The 19,037-nt window shown below is 37.9% G+C and overlaps 2 protein-coding genes across 3 annotated transcripts; one reads left to right on the forward strand and one right to left on the reverse strand.

Annotated features, from left to right (window-relative positions):
• Window positions 1–8,828: 8,828 nt before the first annotated feature.
• Window positions 8,829–15,653, forward strand: LOC147406104 (protein ABA DEFICIENT 4, chloroplastic-like). The gene is made up of 6 exons (XM_086434013.1): window positions 8,829–9,296; window positions 11,430–11,658; window positions 14,469–14,569; window positions 14,694–14,822; window positions 15,262–15,350; window positions 15,456–15,653. Exons 1-6 carry the CDS (start codon window positions 9,252–9,254, stop codon window positions 15,592–15,594), a joined length of 732 nt encoding a protein of 243 aa, XP_086290139.1. The 5' UTR covers window positions 8,829–9,251; the 3' UTR covers window positions 15,595–15,653.
• A 19-nt stretch (window positions 15,654–15,672) lies between these two features.
• LOC147406105 (uncharacterized) lies at window positions 15,673–18,243 on the reverse strand. Of its 2 annotated transcripts, XM_086434012.1 has the most exons (5): window positions 17,830–18,243; window positions 17,031–17,158; window positions 16,885–16,931; window positions 16,571–16,770; window positions 15,674–16,106 (listed from the first exon to the last, which is right to left on the reverse strand). In XM_086434012.1, exons 1-5 carry the CDS (start codon window positions 18,168–18,170, stop codon window positions 15,827–15,829), a joined length of 996 nt encoding a protein of 331 aa, XP_086290138.1. In that variant the 5' UTR covers window positions 18,171–18,243; the 3' UTR covers window positions 15,674–15,826. The 2 variants fall into 2 exon arrangements, with proteins under 2 accessions (XP_086290137.1, XP_086290138.1); XM_086434011.1 differs by having other exon boundaries at window positions 15,673–16,106; window positions 16,885–17,158.
• Between the last annotated feature and the right edge of the window lie 794 nt (window positions 18,244–19,037).

The raw sequence follows: 19,037 nt of genomic DNA on the forward strand, positions 1-19,037 counted from the left end.
GTTTGGGGTACACGAAATGACTCCCACCATTGAGGAGTTTGAAGTGTTGTTGGGGCTTGAGATATCGGGCCCAGTTGTGATTCCACCGTTGCGTGATGGATACCGAAGTGAGGCTTCCGATTTCTTGGGGATAAGCTGCAAGTTTTTGAAGATTCCGGATGGTGGATCGGTTTTGAAGACAATGTCCAAGTCTTTTTTGATTGAACGCCTCATGGACTCTTCGAAACCATTGATTCATTTTAATGCTCTTACTTTGATGGTGGTGAATCAACTCCTGTTTCCAGGTGGTGGAGACATCATGGATCTTTCTCTTATTCACATGATTCAACAAGTCCGGGAGGGGCGCCGGTTGGCACCGATGCTTTTGACCGAGATGTTTCAATCCCTCACGGCTTGTTCGTCCGGTCGTGATTGAATTTTCCAAGGATGCGCTCCCCTTCTACAGGTAAATTCCAAACTTAATTTAGATTTAACTTTAAACTTGAATTCACTAGTTTCCAAAGTTTAGAATGCTCCTGTTATTGTAGTTTTGGTTTATGGGTCATCTGGCTTCCACCGAAGTTATTAGTCATCCCTTTTACGTTAATGCCGATCTCGTACTTATGATGTCAAGACGAGTTGCTCCCTTCACCTCTGGTGGCAAAGAAGAATGGTATTTTTTTATTGGTAACCTTGATGATGAAGAAGTGAGATGGGTTGGTGCCTTCCAACCTCGAGGGTCTCCCGTGATAGCATTTGATGGTGTCCGTTTTCTCGTTTTGATTGGTCTTCACGGGGAAACCCATTATGTATCACTTTGGGTTTTTCATCAATTTGGCTATGACTAGGGTGTGCTCATCCCTGAGAATTTCAATGAGTTGGTTGGTCCGTTGTCTACTGCACTTTTGGGTCGACTCGTAAAAGAATGGAGTCGGGTTGAGGTTCTGAGTCGACCCATCTTTGCAACACACCAATTCTCGGCATACTTGCATTGGATTCGAGAGCACATCTCTGGGAGACCATCAGTGTCGATAGTTCCCCGAACACGTCCTGGTGTTTCATCCTTCTTTGACTATCGAGATCGAGTGGAGGAGTCTCAGACTGATCATCGTCGGATTCAAGCCATTTGGCTCAAGTCCGAGAAGAAGATGCAGAAGGAGATCGCTCTACTGACATCTGCCCTTGCCCAGTCTGGATCTAGTGATGGTGGTGAAGTAGCTAGGCTTCGAGTTGAAGTTGCTGAGTTGAGGGATCGACTTGCCCAGTGTCCTCATTTTGAGAACTTTGCAGCATACTTGGTGAGCCGTGATGCTTCCGATGCCGAGAAAGTGATGATGAGTCAAGTTGCCCGGATCCGTGCTTTGGAGGAGCGCCTTGACTCTTTTTTCATTTCTCACCATGATGTTTGACTGATTGCACTATATTCTTACTTTTGTATTTTCTTTTCATTATCTGAATGTATGTAAAATGTTAGAAGATTAATGCAAAGAAAATAGGTTTTGTATTTACTTGGCCTCAGGTTTATCTATTATTCCTGAAAACACGCAGTTTTGTCGAATGAGTCCTAGATTTGTCATCATTGGCCAAAATAGTAGTTTTGAAATATTGTGAAATGTCTTTACCAAATGAGTACGATAAATTCAGGGTTTGTAAAATCTTTGGTTGTGACGATCCTGGTATTTTTGCCAAACACAGGGGATACAAACGTCAATTATTCTCATGGTTCCTTTAGAGTCATCCCCAGTGCCCTAGTATTGGAAGACTGTTATTCGTTTGGATCTCGAGATTTTGGATGGATCTCACCATTCACAGTTTATACTCTTACGGGCCAGGAGTTCTCGTTTTTTTTTTCTATTTTTGTTTTTATTTTTTTTTTCTTTCTTTTTCACCCTTATTGTCCCTGGTGCCAGTTATGATTTTCACCAGACCCGGTTTCCACATTTTTGCGCATCGACGTCCTTTTCAGGATTTTCATCGTGCCGGTGGCTTTGATCTTACCATAGTCTGATTCTTTTACTCATAGCGCCCTTTCAGGTTTTCACTATGCCCTTCCAGACTATGCTTGTATTTTTAGATTTTTCCATTACAATTCAGTTCGGAGTCTCTATATCTCTGTGGCTGACTCAAGTTAAGCTGCGAGATCGGCGACTCTACTCTTATAATGGCACTCTTTCTTGAATAATCGATCTAGATTCCCCTCTCGAGTTTGCTGACGATTATTCGTAGTTCGGCAACTTAAGTTGAGCTGCGAGATCAGCTACTCTACACTTCAAGTACTCTTTTTTTTCGAATATCCGACCTGGATTCCCCTCTCGAGTCTTCCAACGACTAATAAGACTTTGAGGTCCGGACCAAGTTGCAAGATCATTGGTGCTGCCACTGTCATTGTGTTGCCCTAGGACCTTCCCTGATCAAAAAGGACTTTTGTTGGGACGAAACGTTGGCTTAGGCTTATGGTAGTGACAGGATACAAAAAGGCTAAGGTCTGGGTTTATCTAGAATGGATCAGACATGGGGTTCGTCTATTTTTATTTCGAAAAGGTGATCTATGTCTCCTCATAGCGACTCTCGAACTTGTTTAGGCTGGAGATTTGGGTCGAGCTCAGATCAAGTGTCCGGGTTTTTGACTTTTTTGATTTTTTTGTATTTTTAGTCGTTCACAGTTTATCCTCATGCGGGCCAGGAGTTCTTTGATGCTTTTGATTTGATTTTCTTTTAATTTGTCTTTCTTTTTTTTTGTTTTGTTTTTGTATCATTTTGTAGTTGTTGACTCGCCCAAGTCTTAGGTTAAGAAATGAATGTGATGGCTCAAAGGGGTTGACTAAGGTTAGATTTGTTGGTTTAGAATAGCAAAGATGGCCTTTCATCATCTCAGGGTTAGTTTTTAGGCGTAGTATTTCTTGACAGTGTCAGCATTGATAGGTTGAGGGAAGACTTGTCCGTCCATCTTCGTAAGGATCAGAGCTCCTCTTGTCATCACCTTTTGCACAACGAAGGGTCCCTCATAGTTTGGTCGAAAATTTTCCCTGGCATCTTCTTGGATCGGCAGAATCTTCTTCAATACAAGGTCTCCTGGTGAGAAATCTCTAGGTTTAACTTTCTTGTTGTAGGCATGAGCTATCCGTCGCTGATAGATTTGTCCGTGGCAGATGGCTGCGAGGCGCTTTTCTTCAATCAAGTTCAGTTGATCAAACCGAGCTTGAATCCATTCCGCTTCATCTAACTCTACTTCTTTTAAGATTCGGAGGGAAGGGATCTCGACCTCTATAAGTAGAACTGCTTCCATTCCATAGACTAGTGAATACAGAGTTGCCCCAATCGAAGTCCTGAACGAGGTTCGATAGGCATGAAGCGCAAAAGGCAACATGTCGTGCCAATCTTTGTACGTAACCGCCATCTTCTCGATTATTCATCAGCGCGGAGCTAGCATCGACACGAAGTCGAAAAGGTATTTTGAAAAAGGTAATTTCATCAGCACGGAGCTGGCATCGACACGGAGTCGGGAAAATATTTTGAAAAAGTAATTTCCGAGCTAAATTGAGTTGGAACAACCCATGTTTTTTGGTAGCCTTCAATTCAGTTCTCTGAAATCACCACCGGCCAGGCAGATCTCCAAGGAAGAGGCGACGCACAATGGCACTTTTAAATCACCTTATTCCATGAATAGACGTAGCCTATCCCCCTCGTATCAACAAGGTAAGATCTTTCTAGGCACCGACTTTGATCAAGGACTACAATTGGTGCTTAAATTTTTTTTTTTTTTGAAAAAGATTGAATTAATTTGAGTTGATTGATCAGTTGTTATCTTCGTTAAATCATGGGTTTGGTTTGAAATTCGATATGGATCCGGCTTATAGTGGATCTGGGTCGTGGACCTAGTTGAAACGGATCTGGGTCGTAATCCCGTTGAAAATGGATCTAGGTCGTGGACCCAGTTGGATTGGATCTGGGTCGTGGACCCAGTTGAAAATGGATCTGGGTCGTGAACCCAGTTGGAAATGGATCTGGGTCGTGGAACCAGTTGGATTGGATCTGGGTCGTGGACCTAGTTGGAAATGGATCTGGGTCGTGGACCCAGTTGGGATGGTTCGGATTGTGGGCCCGGTTTAAATGAACACAAGCGGGGGCCCGGTTCACAAAATTATTTCGAGTTGGAAAATCCGCAAATTCTTCCTCCCCCCCCTTTTCTTTTTTTCTTTTTTGATTTGTTTTATATATATATATTTGTGTTTGAAAACATTGATTAACAAAATCCCCCTTACTTAATTTGTCCCCAAACTTAGGATTTTCCTAAGGGTACCATCATCGTTTGATCAATAGTGAGTGGGCCTCTTCAAAATGGACTGTCGAGTTCACTCTGTATGGTCGAGCTCACTCTGGTCCGTGTTAATGGCACGGATGTAATGCTCATTCTGTTATCCGTGTTTTGGGCACGGATGAAACATTCACTGTTTCAACCGTGCTCAAAACACGGTTAAAGTAGTCATTGTTTCAACCGTGTTACCAACACAGATGAAGTACATTTTGGTTTATCTGTGCCATGGACACGGACCAGAATGAAATCCAGTTTCTGGAATTTCACAGAACTGTTTCTTTGCCCCTGTTTTCCATGTCTCCCCTGTTTTTGAGTCTTTTGCTCACTGTTTTTTTTCCTTTTTTTTTTTGAATGATGCTATGTGCACTACTCCCTTTTACCTAAGGGAGGATAAAAATAAATTGGCACATCTACTTAGTGAACTAGGGGTGCCCCATTGGGCTTACAACTTGGGCTTCGAGGCCCGACCACAATAATTGCATACAACATTACTTTGGGGGTCGATGTAACATTAAATTTGTGTCTTAACTCATCTAGCCGGGCACATGCATGAGTTTAATAGGTGGCTTCAAGGCTACCCGATCTTCAAACCTCGATGCATGCCGAAGTACACATGTCGTCGGTTGGTGATCGGGATTGATGTGTTCATTCCCGACACTTGAAATAACGATCTCAAGCCGTAGAACTACTAAGCATCGGGGCTTATGTATATTGAGGGTGGGGTGGCTCGGAAGTGGGGTTATGCTCGCAAGTGCACACGTGCATTTTCATTCATTATTTTTCATTGACCCCCATACAAACATGTAATAAAAACAACAAAAGTAAGTAAATATTACATTTTGGACATTTGAAAAATGGAAAATAAGAAGCAAACAACAAACAACAATGTTAGTAAACAAAGTTTTTTTTTTTTCAAAGATGACCGACTTGTCACGAGGGATGAACCATGTCCCCAGTGGAGTCACCAGCTGTAGATACGTGGATTCGTCGTTACGACGGCCACATCTACTAAGATTTGGAGTCGCCACCATTCAAATTGTAAGTGGGTGTGAATGGTCACCAGATGCACATTTTTCAGAAAATTGCCATTTTTGGTATTTTAGTGACTCACGATGGATAAGGGGTAATCAACCTTTGGATTCGAGTAAGTGGCTCGATTGAAGAAAAGGGAAGGTGTTAGGCACCCTTTTCTCCCCGCCAAGTGGCGGTAACCTCTGCGCAACTCGGTCATTTGATAATAAAAAAGAGAAAACAAAAGTGCCACGTGTGTGCGTTTTGTTCCCAAGTTCGGGATTCATTTTCGGCTTGATCATAGGGTCATTTCATTGATGAAAATGACCCTTATGAACCCTTAGCCTTGGGATCCACTCATTTAAAATAAAAATAAAAGAGAAAAAGGGGATATTTAGAAAAGGGAGAAGGGGAGGATAGAGAGAGAGATGGGGGGTGTACTCTGAACCCACCTTGAAGCTCCGAGTTCACCCTTGTTTCTTCATTTTTTCTTCTTCTTCTTCTATGCTTCTTAGGTCCTTAGTGAAGTATGAGAGTGAAGTTGTCTTTTTTAGAAGGTGGTATGAGAGAATAGTAGAGTAGAGATGAGTAGAGAAAATATTTTTCTTTTTTTTCTAGTAAGACTTGGTAACCATTTTTAGAAGGAGGGGAGAGGTATTTATAGGTGTTGGGAGGATGTTTGGGGGTATAATGGGTTTAAAGTTTGGAAGGAGGGATAATGGCATATGTTTTAGGGGTGGAAGGTTTGAAATTTAGAATGAAAGTGAGGGTATTTGTGTAAATGATGGAAATGGGTGAGGTTTTGATCCAAATGGTTTGGATCCTACCCAAATCCATTTGGGTAGAGTGTTTGGTAGGATGAGATGAGTGATGGTTGATGGAGGGAGTGGGGTGTAAGAGGGTTGTTTGGAGAAGAAGTGTTAGGTTGGTTGAAGAGATGAGGTGTTTAGATTTAGGAGAATGGGTTGTGTAAGAGGTTAGTTGGTTGGTTTTTGGGAGGAGGAAGAGGATGATGTCATGTGGCATATGTGATGAGAGGGTGAGGTGATGAGATTGGTTGATTGGTTGATGGGGGTTGTTTGATTAGAGAGAAGGGTGTGTGTTAGTTGGTTGATGATGAGGGAAGTATGGGTTGAGATGATTTTTTTGGAGTGTTTTAAGGGAAAGTGATGGGTTGATATGTAAGGGATATGGGTAGTGATGTGGGTGGTTGATGATGTTAGAGAATGGTGATGGATTAGAGTATGGGTTGAGGTGTGGGTAGTTGATGATGTTAGAGAATGGGGATAGGGTAGGTTAGGGTAGGGTATGGGTTGAGATAATTTTGGAGAGGTGATGTGGGTTAGATGGAGTGTTTAGAGAATGGTGATGGGGATGGGTGATTAGATGATAGAGGTGAAGGGTGGTGATGACATGTGTCATCTTTTGGTGTGAAGATTGTGATTGGTTGATGTGGGTAGTGGTTGATGTATTAGGGTTGTTGGTTGGATAATTGGATATGGATATGGTGATGTCTTGTGGGCTTTTGATGTTGGGCTTTGGGGTTGTAGGTTATTTGGATTGGGTAAGGCTTGTTTTGGGTTGGATTTTGAGAATGAGTAGGTTTTAGGATTGAGGTGACATAGGATTAGTTTTGGGTAAGGGTGTATGGTGGGAAATTAATTTAAGAAAGAGGTAAATGTTTGTGGGCTTCGCATGGGCTTAGGGTGTTTGCGGCTTTGGAAGTGGAGCGGTGGGAGGTAGATGAGGGGTAGGCGTCCCAAGTCTCACATTTTTCCATTTTTTATCTTTTAATGATTTTTAGAAATTATTAGATCGATTAAAATGCCACGTGTTGGCGAATCAGGCTTTTTAGGCCCGTTGGATAATTTCATCGAGTGCTTGGATGCAAGCGTGGAGCGGTGAAGGTTGGGACAACGTACGATGAGTACGGTCCCTTTGGTGGGTCCCTTGGACCATTGGGTGGTCTTAGGGGCTTCGGTTCAATCAAGTTGCTACCTTTCAGCATTTTGGGCCTTTGAGTCCCGTTGGCCTATGTTGTCGAAAAATCGATGTTTTGAGCGGAGCGGGATAGAAGGGAGCTTGCCAAATCTTTTGGTGGGCTTACTAACTCATTGAGAGGTGTTAGAGGCTTTGATTTTGACGAAAATGCCATATTTCGATGATTCGGGCCATCGAGGCCCGTTGGCCAAATTTATTGAAAAATTGCTATTTTTGGGCCCTTTCGAGTGAGGGCCCGTTCAAATTGGGGTGTGTACAATAATGTCTCTTATGTGAGTGTAGAACTGGATCGGTTATATGATAATCATATAAGACTGGATTCTCTAGAGCACTCATAAATTTGGGATTATTCAGGACCAAAATGAACACAACTATAAAAACTAATTATGGTTAGAAAATAAATGTGTGAAGTCTATTTTCTTGATTTACACGAAAAAATAAACAGTTTAAGACTTATGTTCACTACTTAGTCTAGTAAATATGATAAACTCTCACTAAGAAAAGTTCAAAGTTACAAACTATTTTTCCTAATGCATGACTTTTCCTATTGTACTCTCTATGTTTTAGAATATTTTATCGTATTATTTTTTTTTATTTCAACTTTTTCAATTAATATGGGGGGTTGTTGAAACAATATGGGATTTATCCATTTGTTTGAATGCAATTGGAATTGGTACTGTGAAAGTGGTGTTGTAAATATTTTTAGTCCCATATCGGATATAAACAAGTAAAAAGTGTAGTTCTTATATGAAAGCTCTCACATAGTGTTGTAAAAGTAAGAGAGATATGGCTAAAGTCCATGCGCGCACGAGGGCCCACAGGTTATAAAGGGTTTTGGATCCATTGACCCAGAAACACTTAGTGCATGTGCGTGTGTAGGGGTGCAAATCTCAGATGTATACCTCACGTGGGTGCGTATGAAAGATCAACTTTTGCTAAAATTCGTTAGGTCTTTTATTTGATTAATTTATCGAATGAGTTGAACTCATTGAATCATAACTCGTGATTATTCTAAGAGACACTAGTGATGATTGTTCTAACGGGGATATTCTTACAAAGGTGTTTATTCCCTCATTTGCATCATCAAATTTTTGAATTTTACGTGTATCGTGTCTTTTGTTTTCTTCGTATTTCTCGTGAGTCCTTGAAAGTACAATTATAGTATGAGTTTGCTTGTATGTGTACATTTGGAGTGTGGTCTTTTACACATTTTGAGCGTTGTATATATCTTAGGAGATAGATGTCCAGAGACTGTTAGTACATTATAAGGGTGAAAATTGTCTTAAGACTATTATGTCCAATACAAATTTTGCTTAGTTTAAATATGTAAATTTTTTTTGATATTTATAAATTATTTTATTTCACATTAATTTTTTTTTTAATCTTCTATAGTCTTACACCACAAAAGTAACATGGCGTACGCCGCACGGATTGAAAAAGCACAAGTGATTGGATGGTGGAGAGAGAATTTCGGGACAAAATATCTAGCATCGCAAATCTCTCTTCGACATTTTTGTTAAAGTAATGGGTGGAGAAGCTGGAGGAGGACCCCCTTGTAAAAGAAATGTACACCAACATTGTACAACGCCTGGGTGTAGGGCATTATGTAGCACTAGCAAGTAGCAAGAGAAACGTGAAAGTGCTATTTGGTCACTAGAGAGCAACTGTCGTCCACCCACAATTAATCTAACTAAAAATTGGAACAAGTTATAGTGGAAAAAAAATGAAAGTTGTTGGGTTGGATTTAGGTAGTAGCAGGACTAGTAGTGCTGCTTACTGCTGAGGCGACCCTTTTTGTACTCTTAGCTGTGTCCTTCACACCGTTTTCTCGCTAGTGGAATCCCATATTCCCAGCTAACTGTAATGTGTTTTGTTATAATTAGAGACTGAATTCTCAGCAAATGAAGAAACCATTGTTGTTGTTGTTGTTGTTCTTTCACCAAATATGGCCCCCTTTGTTTCCTCTTGCCACTCTCAAATGTCACTCAAGGTCTGTTCTTATGCTTCGAAGTTTTAACTCTCTTCTTTTTTGATTTTTATCTTGTTTCAAAGGATGGATACTATGTGTCTGCTGTGGTGTGTACTTTGATTTCTTCAATTGGGTATTTTAAATTTGTTAAGTTCTGTTGGAACTCAACTATATTTTTTAATCGAATTTATGGTTGATTTGATATGGGTATTTAATTTTTACCATGTTTTCTTGACACTTCATATACACGTTTTGATAAATTTCTGATTTATCTGAACCGGTTATTTGGTATATTTTTAATTTTCCCTTGTTTTCTAGATTTATCTGAGATGGGTATTCAGAATTCTTGAATTTGAGCATTTTATCTTCGCATTTGACATGGCTATTTGAATAAATTTTGGTGTTTTCTGAACTGAGTAGTTAAATAATTTGATTTTGAGTGCGTAATTTTGGTGTTCTCAAGTTCTTCCGGAGATTTTTCGCCTTTTTTTTTTTTCTTCTTCTTTAGTTTAATGGATTATCTGTAAGTTCTTATTGCTCCTTTGCTGTCAAATTGTTCTTCCTTTTTTTTGTTAATATTTTTAATTTTTATAAGTTGTTGTTCAACAGAGAGTATTTTCAACATTTCTGTTAGTTGGCCGTATTGAATTGTGTACTGATCTTTACCTGTGTGTCAATTCTTCTTCACCCATTTATTCTCATTTGGGAATTTTTTTTTTTTAGTCTTTATTCTGCCACTTGTATACTATGGATTTGAATTAAGTTTTGTACTCTTTCCTGTTTAGATTTGTTAATATAGTATGGATTTTCACTTGTGCAGTTAGTAGATTTACAGACTTCAGTTTGGGTATTTAATTGGGGCAGCACGAATACTTCAAATAATGTCTTTTTGTTGTCCTTTTGGAGATTCCTTTTTTTTTTTCCCCTCCAAGAATTTTCATGAGTGCTTTGTATTTCAATGCTTCATGAATTTTTTGGGCATACAAATACCTGGATTTTAAATGTAGCATTTTCTATAGATTTCAGATCTTTTACTCCAATGTTTGGTGCATTTTTATAATTCCAACCTCTGGAATTTGGTTCATTTTAATTTAATTTTGTCCTTCCTAGTTTTTTCCAGTCATCCTTCTCAATATTCTCACCTCTGCTACACTCTTTTCTCTATCCCGATCAATGTTATCAAATAGCATATGTGAAATCACATATGGTACATGTGGTAGCATATTGCACAAACTATTTTTTTTAATATAAAAAAAAAAAATAAAAAAAAAATAAAAAAATGTTTTGAAAAGTTAGAAAAATATTAGAAAATTATAACATACCTAAAACAATACATTTGGATAGCTTTCATTTTAAAAATTGAATAAAACTGATTATGTTTAGTCATTTAGTAACAAGAATAAAAGAAGTCAATGAACCACATTGTCAATAATGTATAAAGTTTTCCATGATATAAATGTGGCTCTACTTCAATTATCAAGTTCTAGTTTTGGAAACTTAAAATGGACTCCACTTTAATAGTTTAATCACAAGATAATATGATCTTATGTTAGAATGCATAGACTCAATATTTTGAAAAATAATAGTAAAAATAAGATTTAAAGAGAATACATGTGAGTGAAAGAGTAAAAGAAATAGCTTAGAATGATGCAAGAATAGGGTATTTGTAGGAGAAGATAGATTAAAAAAAGTTAAATTTAATGCCCCAAAATCAAAATTTTAACCATTGGAGTAATATGTCATCGCATACTGTATGTGCCTTGTATGCGATGGCATAATGTTCCAGAATCACTAAATTGCACAGCATATGTGATCACATATGCGATCACATTTGACAACACTGACCCTGATAATTTATTGAAGAAATATAGTTTAAGGTTAAAATATGGGTTAATATGATACAGATTGATGCCTCATGGATGATCCTATGATTTGTATTGTGTCAATATGTTTATTAAACTTTGAATTATACCAAGCCTCGTTTTCTAACTTGTTCCAATATTTCATCTATTTTATTTTGATTACATTTTAGATTCAATTCACATTCCTAGAAGCACAAAGCATGATAATGTATGTAATGGTACTAACCCATACATAGTGTTTAGATAGTGCTGCTATGGATTTTCTTTACAGTTATCGGATCCTTTATTGTAGGTTGATTGGCCTTGGCTAGCTATGGGACCCCGTCCTACTCTTGGGATAGAACATAGATCAGTTTTTGCTCTCAGAGGTAAGAGTTCTGAATTTTTTGGCCAAGGAGTGGAAAGAATCGGAACCTTGCTTAGCTGTAACTGGAGCTTTGTGGGAGGATCGAGAGTTGTTTTAAGCCCAGAATTTGCAAGATTTGTGCCCTGTGGAAAAGGGTCTGGAGTATCTGCTTCATGTAATTCTTTTTCGCTACTGATGCTGTTCATTTGACATATATTACATGAAGCGATTCTTACAAAGTTGCATGAGTTTATCTTTCTCCAAACAAGATTCTACGTATGAAATTATATCTGGATATTTTTGTTACGTTTTCTTGATCCGTTCAGAAATTTCTACTTTTGAGATTAATATTACTACTGGTTATAGTTATTGGAATTTAGTTCGCCTTTCAGAGACCAACATAAGCTACAACAAAAATTCTATATTGGAATTTTATTGATTCCCATCACATGAAACACATGTAATACTTGATCTAAAGCCTTCAAATCAAATCAAATTAACCTGATTGGAGGACTGAACCGTTAGGCCTTGAGTTTGATATCCTGATAATCTTGAACACGAAGGGAAGTCTTTTCCTTTTCTTCCTTGGCTCAATTGATGGGGCTTTAGATGGATAGGTGAAAACAGAGAACCCTCATATTGATGTAGAACCTCTTAGGGTTCTAAAACCCATCATGAAAACCCTAAAAGACAAGGTCTGCAAACTCTATAGGGGGTATAACTCACTCATTTAAGCTGTTGGATCTGTTTGAAACAGTTACCTCTTTGATCGCACTTGTAATTGATTGAGGTAGTTTTCTAGTTCCTTCATACTTCTTTAGCAACCTACCTTTCAAAAAAAAAAAAAAAAAAAAAAAACCCTTCTAAACCCAGGATTCTTTGCCAAAACTATATTGTGTTGGACCACTTTAGGAAACTAATTACTTTAGTCTAATTTTTACATCTTACATTCTAACCTTGAAGAATAACATGCTAATAGCATTAGCAAAAGTTATTATTTCATCGAATGCTTTTCCATCTTTTTTCTTCTTCTTCTAAATATTGCAACTACTATAAGTCAACTCCAGGTCGTAACAATTCTTGATGGAGGATCCTCACATACATCATGTCATCAACATCAATATTAGAGTTCCTATGCTCTAAATATCAGATTCTCTGGATATATAGATGGTCAGATGAAGACCTTAAAGTCCTAGATGTGTGGTTGTACTATGATTGGTCATGGAATTTGAATCTCATGGTTGACTGCTCATATCTCTGTGTCTGTGTGATCGATCATTTAGGTTTTCCTGAAAAACTTCCTAGAGTAATTATTGTTCAACCTTGTTTTCAAGTTTTCAATGTAGTTGGAATAATTTGTCGGTGTTTAATCACATACTGTTTGTGTGTGATTAACATTCTGTTATGAATTACGTCCAGGAGGTTGACTCAGTGGTAAAGCTCTAGCGACAGGGGTTTGCTCCCTCTTGTTGTGCTCAAAACTAGGTGCCATGCCATTACTTGGATATATAGTTATAGTCAATCTTCATCAACCTGAGAGCTATTGCGCAAAATAGAGGATCCACTGCAGTTGATGATGATGCTAAAATCTAATGAGAAAAACATTGACGTATGCACGAGAGTTAATGTTTAGTTTCATAATTAACGCCATTATGGTTTGAATTGTAGAATCCCATGAATCATCCGGGTCTTTGAATGCAATATGCCCCAGGACACTAAGACAGTATGCATGCTTGCCTAGGTATCTAGCAGTTTCAGAAAAAAAAAATTAAGGCTTTAATGTTTACATACTGAAATGAAACTTTGAGATCGGGGATTTAGGTCTGGCTTACCCGACAAAAAGGATTTTGTTCAATTTTTATAATCATAGCTATTATGCTTCTAGATCAGCGGTTGCCAACATTTCCAAGTAAGTGGAGTGTATAGGATTCCTCATAATGAACATTGTCCTCTGAATAAACTCAGTAACGAATACAAATTGGTTATTGTAACAAAGACACACAACTTTCAATGTTTTGGTAGATTTATGTTAACTAGATTTCGGAATCAATATAAAAGGTTTCTTCCTTGATGTATAGTTTTGAACTTATAGTTAGTGCATTTGAACTTCTTTCTTAAACTTTGGCTGTGTGGGCAGCACGCTTGCATTACAGGCCTTAAGGCCCGGATAAAGGAGGATGGTTGTGGCAGGTTGATAGGCAGTGTAAAAACAGTGTCAAGTCCTTTAAACATGCTTTGTGCTTTATGGGGATAAAATACACTTGAAAAGATGGAATTTTTGTTTAAAAAACGGGGATGACAATAAAATTGTTGCAAGTCAAGTGTTAGGATTTATCATTACTTCACTCTTACTTTTCCCAGCCAAGATCAGGCAGGAGGAGATGGAAGAAGAATCTGACATGCTTATTTTATTTAAAGACCATTCATTGGTTTATTTTACTTTTGCCTACAAGGCAGAAAAGTCATACTTCTTGATGTCTTAGTTTTGATACCATGTGAGGCATCTTCTTCTTCATCATCAAAGCTTTATCCCAAACAACTGCCAATTTTACAGAAACTTTGGGTGGGTATTAGAGTTGGATAATACAGACAGATAGACATGATTTTCACACCCGTGGTTGTCCTAAAATTTGTAATGTATAGGAGAACAATGCTTCCAAAGGATGGTTTAAAATCTCTTCGTGAGTCATCGTATGTTAGGGGTAAACTGAGACCATCCCAGATAATACACTACAGTACAAACCAATTCATATCTAAAACAACCAGAGACATTCCTCCAATGTCTCAATCCTATAACCACCGTGGCTGAGACATTCTTCCAAATCATAATGATTTGAAATTTTGAATCTTAGCAGTAGTTGAGAGAGATTTCGGATACGATTTCATTTTCAAACTCTTGGTTGTTCTTGTGATGTTTCCTTTCGTTTCATTGTCAAGTACAACTTTCAAACTCTACTTTCTCTAAGGACGAGTTTTCTCTGGCAGGGTTTACAAGTTCTGAAATTGCGAGCAGTGCTTTCCCCCTGGGAACAGCTGCTGTTCTTCCATTCTACACTTTCATGGTTCTGGCTCCTAAAGCTGAGCTGGTGAGCCTCTTTAACTAATTTGGATTTTTCACTCTATGGCAATGCTATTGAACTTAAAATATATATAATCTTGCATTCCTTTTTCTGTAAGCAATGTATTTGGTTTGGGTACTTTGAAATGCAGACTAAAAGGTCGATGGAGAGTAGTGTACCCTATGTTTTGCTTGGACTTCTATATGCGTATCTTCTATACCTCTCTTGGACACCTGAGACCATACGGATGATTTTTGCAAGTGAATACTTGCTGCCAGAGGTGTGTATTTAGCTAATAAAGATTGTTATTATCATTCCAAGAAACTTAAATTGTTGATTCCTGCTCCTTAGCTTCTTATAAAAACCTAACCAATACAACAAAAGCACCTAGGTGATAATGGTGCATAAAGTTAGTCCTCATCTCTTGGTCACATAAGTGGTGGCCCACTCTATGGTGACTGTTACGCTAGTACCCCTTTTTTAGTGCTCCCAGGTAGACCTTTCCCATAGCCACCCTTCCATGACATGGTACTGGCTCTGATATCATTTTGATATGAACCTAACCAATATACCCAAAAGCATCTAAGTAATAATGGTATTGAACGATAACGCCCTTATATCTTGGGGTCGTAATGGGTTCCTTGTGTTGTTTTTTTCTTCTCTCTCTCTCTCTCTTTCTCTTTGGGGTTTGATTTGTAACAATCCAAGGGTTTCTGCAGCTGACCAGTATTGAAAAGATGTTCTCCAGTGAGATGACCTTAGCTTCTGCCTGGATACACTTGTTGGCTGTAGATCTCTTTGCTGCAAGGTATCTCTCTTCCCATGGATTATATATTACTTACTGATTAGGAGAAAACCAAGTAAAATACTTCTCCAGTAGTTCTGAAATTTCTTCATTCTTGTATACATTCAGGCAGGTGTTTATCGATGGGCTGGAGAACGACATTGAGACCCGTCATTCAGTTTGTCTTTGCCTCTTATTCTGCCCAATTGGAATCCTTACACATGTAATCACCAAGGTACTAATAAAAAGAGCTGGAAATACTGATTAAATCATGTAATAACACATTCATGAAGATTGACAAGAGATTAATAAAAAAAATTGGTATCAGTCTTGAATGACAACATTTATAATCTGAGAATAAAATCATAGTTCCCAGAAAGAAAAAGATAATAATTTGTTGCCATGGAAGCAATTTGTGTGTTTATTTTCTAATAATCCTAAGCTGACCTTTAATGTTACACAATTGTAAAATTGTTTCTGTTTAGATTGAACCCATTACATTACGGGCTAATATACCGAATTTCTTCCTTGAGTTGTATCCCAAACTTCCGATCGACCTTCTCTTTAACCAAGTCGATGAGTTCAAGCATGTCTCTAGAAGTTGAGCAGTCAGAATTGATGAAGAAATTGGCGTGAATTTCGGAAACTTTTGCACCTCTCACTCTGAAACCTTTCAATCCAGCTTTCTCAATCAACTCTCCTGCTGAAATTCCCAAACCTGAAGGATTCCGAAAAACTGATCCGGCACTACGTTCCCTTATTGGCTGAGATAATCTCCTCCTGTAAAATGAATTTGTATCCAAATCAGCTTCTCCCATGTGGAGAAATCACTAAGGTCTCGTTTGCGCAACTCTGCTTTCAACTGAATTGTTTTTATGGTTTTACTTATCTTTGAATCATTTATATAAGGATTGTGATTGCGACATCAATTGTTTAGTGATATCGTTCAGGAATTGTTTGTTTGCGTCCAGAAGCTTCATAGCATTTGGAAAAAAATTGTTTTTGCATACGAGATTGTGTTTGACTGACCATAATCCCTTTATAGATGAAGAGTAAAGTATGTACAGCAGCATTTAGTAAATAAGTAAAATCAACATACATTTCATTCCAAACTTCCGTTCTTTCTTCTTTCCACCCAGATTCCCGAAAGTGTTTTTGATGTGTAGAAATCTAAATCCCGTCCCTTAGAAGCTGTGCCAAATGCAACGCAACTTAAGAAGGTAGTAGAAATAATTGATAATTACCTTTCCAAGTATGCTTGTAGTCGTTCCCTTGCCAATGCCAAAGGAGTCAGTCGGAATGTGACTGCAGTAATTGCTGCCAAGTCTTCCATATCTTGGAAGGATGATGTCCGATAGCCGAATATGAGATCGCTTCTGTTCAATGTTTGATGTTTTCCGTCAATGGTAGCTATCTCCACACTATCAATGGCATCTGATGTACCCTGTAAATGTGTTAAAACAAGAGTCTTGTATTGCTGTTGATGCAAAAAAAAAAAGCAAAAAAAAAAAAAACAATTCAAGCAAGTCTTCCCCTTAAAAACAGGAACTAGGGTTACCTGTCGATCAGCTCCAGCATTCATGTAAGCTGCTCCTCCTACAGTTCCTGGAATGCCACCAGCGAATTCAAGACCAGTGAATCCTTCATTGGAACAATGCACACCCAACCGATTGAATGGGTAACCACTACTCACTCTGTAGATACCTGGTTCGATCTGCTCAACGAATTCAATTTGATTCAGAATTACACAACCATCGAACCCATAATCATCAAAGAGACAATTGGAGCCTTTGCCAACAATAAGAAATCTGATAGAATGCTCACAACAGTATCTGTAAACCCCAAAAAAGAAAACAGGTAAGAAGAAAATGAAGAACAAACTTGAGCTAAATCCAATCAAATTTGGAGCAAAAAGTGAACAAATGATGAATTACTCATTACTCAAAACATCCATCCATTGAATCATTCACATTAGATCAAGAAACTTATCATCTTGGATAACAGAAATCCAGTGGGTTTTGATTGAACCTTGAATCAAGTAGGTGCAAGGGCTAAATCTAATTGAATTTTAGTGCAAAAGGTGAACAAAAGATTTACCACTCATTACTCAAAATCATAATAAACCCATTTGAGTCATATTCATTAAATTAAGGAAATTGACATCCCCTGATGGTAGAAAACCAATTGGGTATGATTGGAAATTTAATTGTTTTATGGCTGATGGCTAAAAATCAGAACAAAAGATGAAATATCCGTTACTCAAAATCTGAATATCTTATCAGCCCATTGAGCCATTTACATTATATTTAAGGAAATTGGCTTCACCTGATAGCAAAAATCAATTGGGTATGATTGAAAACATAGATCAGGTAGTTGCAAGGCTAATCTAATAGTTGTTTGGCCCCAAATGAGAGAACAAAAGATGAACTACCCATTACTCAAAATCAGTAAATCTTACCAACCCATTGAGCCATAGACATTAAATTAAGGAAATTGGCATCACCTGATAGCAGAAACCAATTGGGTCTGATTGGAAACTTGAATAAAGTAGTTACAAGGGCCTCCAATACCCCAAGTACTGAGATCACTAAGAAGCTTCTTACCACGAACAAATCTCAACCCATTTAAATACTTTTCTTCTCCTTGTTCGTCTTTTTGTTCTTTGTGTTTGCAGTTGAGGGTGGTTGCCCTTGATGGTTCAAATCTCTTGAAATGATGTGGAAGACAGAAGGAGATGTGAGAATTGCTTCTAATATGAGTATATTCGAAGGCTTTCTGATTGGACTTATTCTGGATGAAAAGAAGACATGAAGAGGAAGATTGTGTGTTTAGTTCTAAAACCATTCTGTTTCTCTTCTTTTTAAATTTGGTTGAACTTTGTTTCTGTTAACCTGTTCTCTGATTCTCTCTGATTGAGAGTGTATTTACTTCTCCAACGACACCCTTCATTTTTAGGTGAATATTTAATATACCCATGTTTTCAAACTTTTGGCATACCCCTTGACCTGGTTCTTCTTTGAAAGACTAATGAAAGTGACTTAAATACCCTCATCTTCAATCCCTCGACTTTCTCACTATAAATGACTATCTTCAGCTTAGGGCAGAGGTTCGTATCCTGTTTTGGAGCTTTATTTTCTTCCTTCAACCTTTAAATATGAATAACAAGATAGGGTGTTCGGCGAAGTAGAAGATGATGGATTTTCAGGGAAGAAAAATCAATGAATTTTGGCATGAGGTTGAAGAAGATAGATTGAAGATGAGGTTGAATAGTGTCAATATAATTTAATTCAATATATTAAAGAAGATGATGATTTTTGCCGATAAAATATCTAGGATTTGGGGAAAAAGTTGAAGTGAGGACATTTAGGTCATTTTATTAATTTCCCCTAGTAGACAGATGAATGAGAGTATCTCATCAGTTTGAAAACCATGGGAAAAGACTTTGAAGCTAGTCGCCCCGCTTTGAAATTTCAGTAGAACCCTCTTCTTTGGATTACATGTGATGTATCAACGAAGTAACCCAAATATTGATGAAAAAGCAGGTATGCTAAATAAATACAAAATGCCACGTGTGATCTTGTGAAGAGGGTTTTGGACTCGAAACCTTGGGTATTTCAATGATTCCCATGGAAGTATGCCTTAAAAGTTAAAATACCCACTACCTTGTACAAAATATGTCATGTGGCATATCCTTTTTTCGTTCAACTCATA

The sequence above is a fragment of the Akebia trifoliata genome, chromosome 3 (genome assembly GCF_017979445.1).
Source record: "Akebia trifoliata isolate Shusen 1 chromosome 3, ASM1797944v1, whole genome shotgun sequence".
In the NCBI taxonomy this organism is placed as follows: Eukaryota; Viridiplantae; Streptophyta; class Magnoliopsida; order Ranunculales; family Lardizabalaceae; genus Akebia; species Akebia trifoliata.

Bases quoted from the DNA above. Each gene is read 5' to 3' on its own strand.
- LOC147406105 (XM_086434011.1), bottom strand. From the start codon at position 18,170: ATGGTTTTAGAACTAAACACACAATCTTCCTCTTCATGTCTTCTTTTC. The intron at 17,159-17,829 runs GTGATGCCAATT...TGGGGTTTACAG, and splicing joins CAATTGGTTTCTGCTATCAG to ATACTGTTGTGAGCATTCTA. The intron at 16,107-16,570 runs GTAATTATCAAT...TTCATTTTACAG, and splicing joins CTACAAGCATACTTGGAAAG to GAGGAGATTATCTCAGCCAA.
- LOC147406104 (XM_086434013.1), top strand. From the start codon at position 9,252: ATGGCCCCCTTTGTTTCCTCTTGCCACTCTCAAATGTCACTCAAG. The intron at 14,570-14,693 runs GTGAGCCTCTTT...TTTGAAATGCAG, and splicing joins TGGCTCCTAAAGCTGAGCTG to ACTAAAAGGTCGATGGAGAG. The intron at 15,351-15,455 runs GTATCTCTCTTC...GTATACATTCAG, and splicing joins GTAGATCTCTTTGCTGCAAG to GCAGGTGTTTATCGATGGGC.